We start from the raw sequence: 12,629 nt of genomic DNA, 5'->3' as shown, positions 1-12,629 counted from the left end.
ACAACTTTAATCTCCTTTCCACGTTGTGTGTTTGCCAGTCGTACAATAATGTTGCACACCCAGGGTATGTTACAGTACATCACATTATGTTTACAGTACATGCCTGGTATCCGTTCTGGGGCTGGAATCAAGGCCAGGAAACAGCTTGCGCCTCAATATGTCCTTGCCCGACTTCACGCCGTCTGATGCAGCATGCAAAACAGTGCGTGCTTTTCTTATTTATATCGCAAAAAGTAATTGTCCGATTTTGAAAATACTTACATATTTGAACTTGTATGCAGTTGATCTTTTAGGCCAGCTGTATGAATTTGTGCTGTTCCATTTAAAAATATGGAGTTAGTATCAATTTCTCAGTTATTAATCACCCCACGAGACTAAGTAGCATGTTATTTTATAAGACCTTGGGTACCATTTACGAATATGAAAACAGAATGCCGATATATTTAATGGTTTAGAAGTTATTTCTGTGTAACATGTTAGGTGAATAACCCTGTATGTTGTACCATAGATGCATGTCAGTCAGTACATATAGCTAAAACCACTCTCACTAGGACGAATTATGAAAGTCTTTTCAAACTGTAACAGTTGTTGATAATGTGCTCTTCTCTGTTGTTGAGGTATGTTTCACAGAGGATCACTTCACATCACAGATTGTATATCAAGAAAGATGCACTGTGTCCTGCATACTGGAACTTGTTCCTTTGCATGCATCTATATCTGTTAAGTGGTTTCCCTAATATTACTTTATAAAAAATGTTGCCTCTTATGATTATTTTATCTCACCACTATACAAGATGAATCACCTAAAATTTGTACCCCAAACATTTCTGAAATGGAAGATGCTATTGATGTGCTGTTTTCACAGAAATGAAGTGTAATTAAGGAATCATAATTATTGTAGCCCATACACAGATTTTAATATTTATTAGAATGTGTATTATTTTAGAAATTTACATATTTTCAAAGGGAACTATGCTTATTGACAAAATAATACTAGTTAATTAGAATGTCAATGGTGTTTTTTTTTCTTCAGGATTCTAGTGAAAGTAGTTTATGAGCTATAATACTGTAGTTTGAAAATTTTTCATTGTCCTAAGAAATTCTTTCTCTAGAAGGATTGTTGAACCAATTTAATTTAGTTGAGAACATTTGCTGCAACTGAACCTTGGCGTGAAGTAATAGTCAGAAAGTCAACTTCAAAGCTAATATTTTATGTTAAAAATACCTAACATAGAAGTGAGTGAAGTATTGCTATTAATTTATAATATGTAGTATCTCAAGAGTTTGTTGCAATCATACTGTTTTCTCAATTTAGCAGGGGGCACTCAAATGACACCACCTCCACCTGCCCCTCAGCCTCACCGTAGTCTCAGCCTAGATCCTCCACCAAGCGACTCAGTTGAGGCAGCCATCAAGGACATTCGACTGGCACTGCAGAGAACTAAGACTCTTCCACTGAAGAGCCCACCTACTGAAGAAGCACTTGATGTGACAGATAGTCCTATATGGGTGCCAAGGTAAATGCTTTCCTTTGAAATTGATAATCAATCAATCAATCAATCAATCAATCAATCAATCAATCAATCACTGCTCATCTGCATTTAGGGCAGTCACCCAGGGGGCATATTCCGTATCTGTTGTTTTCCTAGCCTTTTCTTGAATGATTTCAAAGAAATTGGAAATTTATTGAACATCCCCCCTTCCTATAAACAAATATTGTCCTCTTGAATTCCAACTTTATCTTCATATTGTGATCTTTCCAACTTTTAAAGACACCACTCAAACTTATTCATCTACTAATGTCATTCCACGCCATCTCTCTACTGACAGCTTGGAACATACCACGTATAAATTGCATACAATTTTTATTTTTGTTTTCCACCTATTCAACACATAATTGTTTTTTGTCGATAGAAATTCTTTCTACTACAATACTACATTAACAGGGACATGTTTCGCTTGTCTACCGAGCATCCCCAACCTTTATAAGTTGTCTCAAGTTTAAGTCATATCATTATTAACTTTACTTATATCTAATTTGTACTTAATTATGATCTTAATACTAAGTACCTCATAAAATACATTAACAGAGTGACATTTATATACTCAATGAAAGGATTAACAATTAAAATAACAGTGCTAAAATTGGAATAGACATTGGTTCTAATAACACTGATGTCCAAAATATGGTAATATCCCAACAGCAATAAGATTTGGCTAAAATTCTCATAAATTTCTTCATTTTTTCTAACTCAGTTGTTAGTAGGCTTTTTTGTACTACTTAAAATTTGAGTCATGAACCTTGTTAAAACTCAATAGTATCTGAGGCTTAAAATTTCTAAATGTACTTATCAAATTAGTTGAGAATGTTCAACATCATATTAATTTGATGCTTGCTGCAATAATTTATTGATTGTGAATGGCTAGGCACATTTTCTTGGTTGTTTCCTCAAACTAGTCTTGAATTGACGAGTTGACATATAGCTTGGAAGCTGTTCATTTTTTAATAGGAGCTTGGTCAAAAGGAGACTTCAATTCTGAGAATCTTGGATGTTGATGTATTATCCTTTGCAATGACCTATGTGTTGGTGCATCCCTTTGGCTACTGCTATGCTTATTACTATTGGATTCTACTTCTCAACCCTTTTGCTTTCTCATCTTTCCAGTCATTCAACAGATTAGAAATAATGATACCCCCTGTGGGTGGGGGACCCAGACAAAGAATACACCCACGGTATCCCCTGGCTGTCGTAAGAGGCAACTAAACAGGGCGACCAAGGGATGATAAAATTATAACCATGATACTACTTGTAATTAATACCACCATGCGGGGAACACCATGGATCGCTTATACTTCCACAATAATTCCTATTTCTTTCTGACATGCACCTTTTTTAAAAATTTCTTTATTACTCTTTTATAATATATGGGTCTTTACAATTTCTTTCTGCCTTTAAGGGACATACCTATTTTCACATTCCTCAACAAATGCTTTAAACCTATCCCATAGGCTGTTTACATTTTTATTTACCAATTTCCACCGATCATAATTACTTTAAAGAACTCCCTCATCTGTGTCTTACCAGTCATATGCTGTCTAAACAGTCCTACTTTTACAACCTTCTTTTCTATTACATTTAATTTTAACTACCGGTACATCATAAATAGCTTTCTGGTCACTTATACCATCCATCACTTCAGTTTCCCTATAGGTCTCATCTGGTTTTATCTGCACCACACCTGGCATTCTTCCCCTAGTTGGTTCCATCGCTTTCTGATTCTGCTCTCCTTCTCAAATTAAATTATTTACCATTTGTTGGTCATACTTTCTGTCATTAACATTTCCGAATTAACGTTTGGTAAATGAGGTCGCCTACTACAGTCATATTTGATTCTGTACCATTCCCCATTGCTGATTATCTTATCAAATAATTCTGCATCAGCATCATCCTTTCTAGGTCTCTGCACCCCAAAACATCTAACAACCCATTCAAATAAACAAAGGATATTTTTTCAATGTGGCCATAGGTTTCCAGAATTTTTTTCCTCATGAAATTCTGTCTTTCTGTCTTGATTTGTACTTGTTCTAATGAATAAATTAGAAAAGTACTTTGAAATGCTGACATAATGAATGTTCACTATTAAGTTATATATCTCAGTCTTCTTGTTCTTGTATACAGAATACCTTAGTTAAAACCTGCATGACTCATATAGTACTAAGGTTTCTGAACTTGAGTTGGCAGGTTTGATCCTGTCTCACTTCAGTGTTACTTGAAGGTGCACAAACATGCAAGGTGCTCAAACTAGTCAGCCTTGTATCAATAGATTTATGAACACATTTAAAAACCTCCTGTGAAATAAAAATTTTAGCACCTTGGCATCTCTGCAAAATCATAATAGTAGTTAGTGGGACGTAAATACAACAATTTTATTATTACTCCTTTCCTTTTAACATTATGACAAATTTGTTCCACTTGTAAAAAAATCAACAAATTTCTTTAGTCACTTTGTATATGAACAATAGGAGACATGATTAGCGCAGTGGCTTAGTTGTTCACTTTCTATCCAGATGACAAAGGTTCAAATCTAACAATTTTTGCCTGAAATACTGTATCACGTACTGCCCGAGCATGTTGGCTGTGTGGTGAGGATTGCACAGCTGTGAGCTTGCATTCAGGAGATAGTGGTTTTGAATCCCACCATCGGCAACCTTGAAGATGGTTTTTCATGGTTTACTGTTTTCACACCAGACAAATGCTGGGGCTGTATCTTAAGGCCACGGCCACTGCTTTCCCAATCCTGGCCCTTTCCCATCCTTCCGTCCCCAAAAACCTTTGATGTATTAGTGCGACGTTAAACAAGTAGCGAAAAAAAAAAAAAAAAAAAAAAAAAAAAAAAGAATCTCATACAGGTAGAATCTAGGAAAGTAAACTCTTAATCAGCCAGGGGGCTTGCATGACCCCAGAAATATCTGGGATAAGATTAACGGTTATAAGTTGCAATATTTTTTGACCTTGTTATTGCATTATTTAACATTAAAATATTCTCATTTTTTCTCTTCAGTGGTGTAATTTCTTTCATATTTACCTCATTTCTATTTGATACACTTCATGTTGACTGAGGAAGTTTCTTGTTACAGGAGACGAACCGCAACCAGTAATGAATTAGAGCAACGTAAACCCCACAGTGGAGAGGAAGGTGGGGAGGAAGGTGAGTAAATACAGTATATTTATTCTTCATACCCTTTGATGTGGTTCACGCTAATTCAGCTAGGCTAGTGGCGGTTGAATTTATATGGCTTACTTTTCAGGATAACCTTTCATTTTGGTAAAATATTTTGAATACTCTGAAGTGTAATGGTTGAATTTATCTTAATAATCTGGATGATGACCCAGCGTATGGCTAAAATATCCTGAATCCACTTGGTTTTGATTATTGTAGAGTCAAACTGACCTCTGAGTATTACAGTGATAAATTGGTCTGCTCTACACAATAAAGCTTTTTGAACAACTAGCTGCATTAGCTTTGTTTCACTTTGATTTGATTTCTCACTGTTCTATCTCTGAGCTAAATGTACAGTCTGAGTATTAGATGTGTTCAGTGGCGGAGTAGCATACTGTAATGACTTGGCTTCTGGCTTTCCACGTGGATGGCTGAGGTTCAATTCCTGATCGATCCTGGTAAATAATTTTCACTTGATAAAGCTATGTAGTGTCAGGAAGAGCTTAAAACCCCTAACCAAACCCCAAAATGAGCCAGGTAGTTCAAACAACCCCAGAAATACCTGGAATAAGCTGACAAAAGTATTTTACTAGATGCACTCCTCTTCTATTTTAGTGTCTCCTGTGTGGCACTTGTTCTTCATTTCTGTTCATATTTGGACTGTTAAATAAAAATATTTTGACAGAAGTTGTCATTAATGCCGGTCATTCATATAAGCTTTAATGATCACATAATTTCCATGCCTTTCAAAGTCCTTTCCTTTCTACAGTCAAGGGAGTGTAATAGCCAAGTGGCATCGTCACTAGCTTCTCGCTAAGGGGGCTGTAGTTTGAATCCTGGCCAATGCATCTCAGATTTTTAAAATGAAAATTCACTTCAATGTGGTTGAGATTCCATACAAAACGTGAGGTCCTTGGCTTTGATACTTACAGTATTTTTTTCCTCTAGCCAACACAATCACTCTTAACAGGGTCAGAATCTTCCTCTTTTCCTTTCATTAGTGATATTAGTGTTAATTCCAATATTTTGTCCCTTAAAACAATAATCATCACCATTACCAGAGGCTTGAACATATCATATTGTATTGGTTTATGACAAAACTGGTAATTGTACTTGTTTTTAACAGGTCGGCCATATAGGTAGTTCAGATAAATAGAGAAAAGCAATCTGATTTATGGCTGTAAACTCACCATTCCTATTAGTGTCTCCTAGTACAGATCAAATGGCTCAAACAACAAATACATTACTATGATGCACCAGTGCATCAAGTACCATATTGAGGCCAGTAAACTTTCTATCACCGAGCTCGATAGCTGCAGTCGCTTAAGTGCGGCCAGTATCCAGTATTCGGGAGATAGTAGGTTCGAACACCACTGTCGGCAGCCCTGAAAATGGCTTTTCCGTGGTTTCCCATTTTCACACCAGGCAAATGCTGGGGGCTGTACCTTAATTAAGGCCACGGCCGCTTCCGTTGCACTCCTAGCCCTTCCCTGTCCCATCGTCGCCATAAGACCTATCTGTGTCGGTGCGACGTAAAGCAACTAGCAAAAAAACTTTCTATTATGTCAAAAATGTTTGAGGCAAGGAAGATCAGAATTTACTATTCCTTTTCTCTTTGTTACAAAAGATTCTACAGTAAGATTACCATGAACAGTAGTAGGACAGGAAAGAAATAAGAAATACAAAATTGTAAATATTTCTCTTTTATTGTAGGATCCATTTGTACTGGAAATAAGATTGGAAATTTCATTTCCTACAACCTTTTTATGCAGCATTTTGCGATATGTCCAGTATTAATGGAGATATTTGAGAGTTAATTTTTAGACCTTCCTTAAATTATTATTTCACCTTGTACCTAGCATGAATCAAATTATTTATAGCGTAGATTGTACTGCCTTCTTCCTTGACTGTATATACTACAAATATTCGCTCAATTCTATCTAGCTGTTTTCTAGTGATGCACGTACATACAGTGCATACAGACATGATGGAAATTTAAAATTGCATTTCCTTCTTATTTTTGACCTGACTGACACATAAATATTAGTTTTTAAACATTTTATCAAAGTACAGATAAAACCCTTAGTTTATTTGTATACATTAAAATATTTCAAAACAGTAATGATTTGCATACCAGAGGTTCATGTGTGCTATTTCTATGTATTGAATGGACTGACCTAACGACAAAACTATTACAATAGTCGGTGAAATGAAACAAAAGGGTGCGAAAAGAAAAAAATATCTGATACTGTGGTTCTTCTATGTAGTGACTTCCTATACCACACAGATAATAATAATAATAATAATAATAATAATAATAATAATAATAATAATAATAATAATAATAATAATAATACCTGACACAAGAAGAAGAAGAAGAAGAAGAAGAAGAAGAAGAAGAATTGAAAAATTATGGAATAGCAAGACCTAGGTTAAATGGATTACAGAAATTAAGGATGATATTAAAGAACTCGAAATAACAATAGGTGATGTTGAGGACAAAGCAGATAAAATTAAAATACTTCAAGAGACACACACACACCAGGCTACATACCAAGATTAATAAAAGGTCCAATGGAAGGGTGTTTGAAAAAATTATTGAGCTGATAGAAAAGCAAAAAATCCTATGTATAATTGACTAGAGGTCCAATGTAGGCCATAAAATGTAAAATAGATGAAAAATTTAAAATATAATAATGATGTGTGGTCTTCAAAGACGCACGGCACAGGTTTTTTGAGCTGATGCCATATAGGCGACTACGCATCTGTGAGGATGGGGCGCTACATATGGTGAATTGTAATGCTGAAGACAGAACACCCACCCAGCCCCTGAGCCATTGGAATTAACCAATGAAAACCTTGACCTGGCCGGGAATTGAACCCATGACACTCTGGGCCAAAGGCCAGCACATTAACCAGCTAACCATTTAGCCATGGAACCAGAAAAAACAACAACAGAAGCAACCACTACCACCACCACTGTATGACCTGAGTTGTCATACACATAGCCTACATTGATTTGACACCATTTAGGCTGCCAGATGTGCCATTGCTGATTTTTTAAATTTTGTCAAGTTAACACCGAATGTGCCACCAGAGATCTTTCACAAGTTAACATTATATGACATGAAGTGCTTTGAAAAAGTGCTGTTGAATGCAATTGTTTCTTTAACTTTTAGGCTATGAATGTTGAAACCGACAACTGATAGGCCTACTACTGAGTCTACGGGACAAATGAAGTACAGTCTACTAGCCCCAGCCATACAAATGAAGAATACGATAGGACCTTGTTCGATGATGGCAGTATTATTCCTTTATTTAAACACAAATTCTATTCTTTTATGCCGTAAACCCACAAACTTAGAAATGACTTGATTGTCAAAATCAGGCATATCGTAAATGAGAGCCAGAGCAGAAAGTCGTTCTTCGGTCATTGTGTTGCGTAGAAATGTCTTAATACAAGCCAATGTCAAAACACAGCATTCTGCTCCGGTTGTGGACACAGTTGTCTTGAGAAGCTTTAAATAGCATTTCTTTGAATGTTGATTTGAGATTATTTTCTAAAATAAAAGCCAGGAGTGGTAGAGCTCCTTTGACTTGCCTGAAATCTGTTCGTTTATAAGTCACTTCTAATTATTCTGTCTTTATCCTTTCTTTCTTCAACATTGGATAATGTAACACAGTAGAATTTATATTTTCTAGAAATTTTATAGAGAATTTGTCGAATGAATCGGAGTACAGTAGTATTGCAGCTTGTATATACCCAGTACCTATCATGCACCTGCTTCATTACAACGTCACTTCTTTCGCTGCAATGGTCCTTGTGTCACTTGCTGTACATCTTTTATCGGAATTATTGCAGTCCGTGAGATCACATGCAATTGTATCTATTTCTACACATTGTTGTGTTACACACTTTGCAAAGTCAGAAAAAACTCCTTTTTTTTCGTGGTTTTACGTCACACCGACACAGATAAGTCTCATGGCGACGTTGGGATAGGAAAGGCCTAGGAGTTGGAAGAAAGCAGCCATGGCCTTAATTAAGGTACAGCCCCAGCATTTGCCTCGTGTGAAAATGGGAAACCGCGGAAAACCATCTTCAGGGCTGCCGACAGTGGGATTCGAACCCGCTATCTCCCGGATACCTTTATTTAAATTTTTTATTTGGACTGAATCTCTTTCGCGGTTTTGTAGCTGATTGTATAGTATGTCAATCAGCGGCATTAATTTCTGAAAAACAGACAACCAGAACATTAATATGGTATCCTCAATAGCATGGCACAGTCCACTGACTTCATTTACGCTAATAGATGTTTTATCTTCTTCTATTCTACGAAAGCACTCAATCAGTTTCTTTCTATTCTTGTAAACTACATTCACCATATGAATGTTGTAGTTCCTGCGAGTAGTGATTGTCCAAGGGAGTCTAGTCTTCATTATTTCATTCAAAAAGTCACTTCTGTGAAACGAGTTGGAAAAAACATGTTCGGATTCCGGACCAGTTACAGAAAAATCGTTTGACTTGGGGATTGTATGAGCAAGCCTTCTGCATTGTCAAATTTAGTTGGTGTCCATAGCAAAGAATGAAATGTGCATTAGGGTACTGTACTTTCAGTTTCGCCTGCACTCCCCTCCACACCGTCCTTCTGCTCATTACGCAGGCTCCGTCATAACTCTGACAAATAAGTTTGTTAATATGGGATTAATTTGCTCTAACAGACATTGAGTCAATCCATCCACTGTCTTGTCGGTTGGATTCATGAACCCATAAAAACCTTTCATGGATGTGACCCTCTAGTGCATATCGAAAAACAAGTACCAATTGGCATTTTTTGTTTGAAACATCCGTTGTTTCATCTGCTTCCGTTGCAATGAATTGGGATTCCCCAATTTCTGAACAAATGTGTTCCCTACTCACATTCATCATACAGTCGAGAAACTTGTTCTGAATGATCTTCGACGTAGCCTACCTTTAAATACAGAAGTTTTGGCCACGTGTTCTTTAATAGCAACATCTATTTCACCTGTAAAATCAATTATACCTTTGAAAATTCCAGGACTTAAAGAATTTTCTGTCTCGTCATGGCCACGGGGTGCCACTTCAAAAACGCCACAGAATTTTATGCACTGAATAATTCTGCGTAATATGTGCCTATTTTTCCTAACCTGATCATTGTGTTTGTTAATGGATTGGCGATAAGCAGAATCCAGTTGAGTCACTTTCCCTTGCACAGCTAATTCCATGCATGAATTGATATGTTGGAAGCAACTTTCGTGCTATTTAATTTTTTCTTTCAAGTGTTTGAGATCAGTTACTCCGGTTTTAGTCCACGTCAGGTCATGTCCGAATAACATTCATGGAAAACATAAAAACGCATTCCTTGAATCACAACCACTCATATTCTGTATACACCCCTGGTTGGAATCTACGTTGATATTCGCGTCCTTTATATTGTCCGATTTATTCTAGTTGTAAATAAGGTGTTGGTCGACATAGTGTCTTTATCTCCGTCATTTTTGTTAGGGACAGTCGGAAAAAAAGGCCTACTTAAAATATTACTGTACTCAAAGAATCATTGTAGGTAGCTTATAGGTTAATCATACCTTATGTGACTCTTCATAAGGATTCTGTATATCCACGCACAACACACGACATATGTACTTTTTCACAACTAAGTATTTTTTATTTTCCACTTTGTCGATACACTAAATTGCTTAAGGCAACTTATTGGTTAAAAGTGGTACATGTTTCGTATATTATAAACATCTTCAGCCACATAACACTGTTTAGATGAAAAATTCATATAATGACAAAGTATCAATGCTTTAGAGGAAGTGTCCTTAAAATTAACATAAGAAGATTGACAATACTGTCAATTTTTCATCTAAACAGTGTTATGTGGCTGAAAATGTTTATAATATAAAAAACATGTACCACTTTTAACCAATAAGTTGCCTTAAGCAATTTAGTGTATCGACAAGGTGGAAAATAAAAAATACTTTGTTGTGAATCTGTGTAAGTGCAATACGGACCATGAAGCTGATTTTATGCAATATTTACTTTTAATGACACAACACTAAATATTACGAGATAGGATACTGACAAATTTCATTAGCCAGTATAGCTCGTTTATCAGACCGCAGATGACAGACTTGGAACACGAATTTGAAACTGGATGTTCTGCTCAGCGCAATAAGCCTTTGTGTATTTTCGGAATCGTAGCAGGCTGGCTTTGGCAATAACCCATCTCCCATTCACTGCATGTCAAAAAGTAGTTAGTTCTATGCATGTGCAAAAGTAAATTACCTAAGAAAGAGTCAATAGCTAAGGGCACAGCCAATATGACCGGCCAGCGAACAGCCTGCCGGAGGAAGCCAAGTACGTGTCTGATGAAAACATTGATGGACTAGCTGCATGCGACGCCTAATATTGAAACTGAATGTATCATCATTCACATTGCCAGTACTTACCTAAGAAAGAGTCAATAGCTAAGGGCACGGCCAGTATGACCGGCCAGCGAACAGCCCACCGGAGGAAGCCAAGTACGTGTCTGATGAAAACATTGATGGACTAGCTGCATGCGACGCCTAATGTTGAAACTGAATGTATCATCATTCACATTGCCAGTACTTGTAAAAACATGCATTAACAGTTACTTAGCTGGAGGCACGTGCCCCTCTGCCCTTTAGAGCGAGCCGCTACTGCCAGATTACAACCAGGACCTGAAAATGAATCCCTCCTGGTCAGTTAGTCCAGATTAAATAACTTAGTGAGCAACACGAATCTCACAAAACAGCAGGCTAAGGTGCTGGGATCGCGACTGCAATAATGAAATTTACTTGTGTCCAACACCAGAATTTCATTTTTTAGGAAGATGCGTAAACAGTTTTCCAGTTACTATGCTATGAACAATTCCCTTTGTGCATGTAAAGGTATAGATGGTTTAATGAATGGGGTAGGATTTCAACACATCCCAGAAGAATGGAGGTTGTTTATTGACTCTTCTAAGCTAAGTCTCAAAGCTGTGTTGCTCCACAACTGAAATACTAAACCATCAATACCAGTGGCTCATTCAGTGGAAATGAAAGAAACATACAAATGTATGATAGTTCTGTTAGATATGATTAATTATACCAAGTACAGGCTGGCAAATATGTGAAGATTTAAAGGTCATTGCCATTTTATTAGGACTATAAGGGAGATTGACAAAGTATTGTTGATTTCTTTGCTTGTGGGGCAGTAGGGGACACTAAAAGAGTTGCCTCTAAGGGAAACTCGTACAGTATGCCAAGACAACACAATGTCAAGTATGTTCCATTAGTAAAACCAACCAAAGTGTTGCTACCTCCACTGCATATAAAATTAGGCCTAATGAAGAAATTAGTTAAAGTTATGGATAAGAATGGAGAAGCCTTTTTCTACCTCAGAAGCTAGTTGCCAAAACTCAGCGATGCAAAAATAAAAGAAGGGATATTCGTTGGCCCCCAAATTCAGAAGCTTTTGCAAGATAAGAATTTCAAAAGAAAGTTAAATGCTAAGGAACTAGTGACTTGGAAGGGGTTTCGTGAAGCAGTAAGCGGATTCCTGGGAAATAATAAAGCAGAAACTTACTGACAGATAGTTCAGGAACTCGCTGACAGTTACCAAAATCTAGGATGTAGGATGTCTCTAAAAATTCATGTTCTTCATTCACACCTGGAATTTTCCCCCGAGGACTTAGGAGAACACGGAGAGAAATTCCACCAGAAGATTCAGCAGATATAGCAAAGGTACCAAGGAAGATGGGATCCCCACATGATGTGCGACTACTGTTGTTTTTTCGTTAGAGAAAGTGACGGATGCTGCAAAAGGAAGTAAAAGTGTAAGCATTAAAATAACTGTTATAATTTTTTTTTTTAAGTTGCTT

The 12,629-nt window shown here is 36.7% G+C and overlaps 1 protein-coding gene across 4 annotated transcripts in view; it reads left to right on the top strand.

Moving 5' to 3' along the window:
* Positions 1-12,629, top strand: part of LOC136885079 (uncharacterized) — a 1,401,330-nt gene that overhangs the window by 1,131,192 nt on the left and 257,509 nt on the right. For all 4 annotated transcript variants that reach the window (XM_067157511.2, XM_067157504.2, XM_067157532.2 and 1 more), the window contains 2 exons: positions 1,316-1,517; positions 4,640-4,710. In XM_067157511.2, coding sequence (XP_067013612.2) covers positions 1,316-1,517; positions 4,640-4,710 — 273 coding nt within the window. The remainder of the gene's footprint in view (positions 1-1,315; positions 1,518-4,639; positions 4,711-12,629) is intronic.

The sequence above is a fragment of the Anabrus simplex genome, chromosome 1 (genome assembly GCF_040414725.1).
Source record: "Anabrus simplex isolate iqAnaSimp1 chromosome 1, ASM4041472v1, whole genome shotgun sequence".
NCBI classification, from domain to species: domain Eukaryota; kingdom Metazoa; phylum Arthropoda; class Insecta; order Orthoptera; family Tettigoniidae; genus Anabrus; species Anabrus simplex.
Note: the sequence above shows the minus strand (reverse complement) of the source record. Positions and strands in the feature narration are given on the sequence as shown.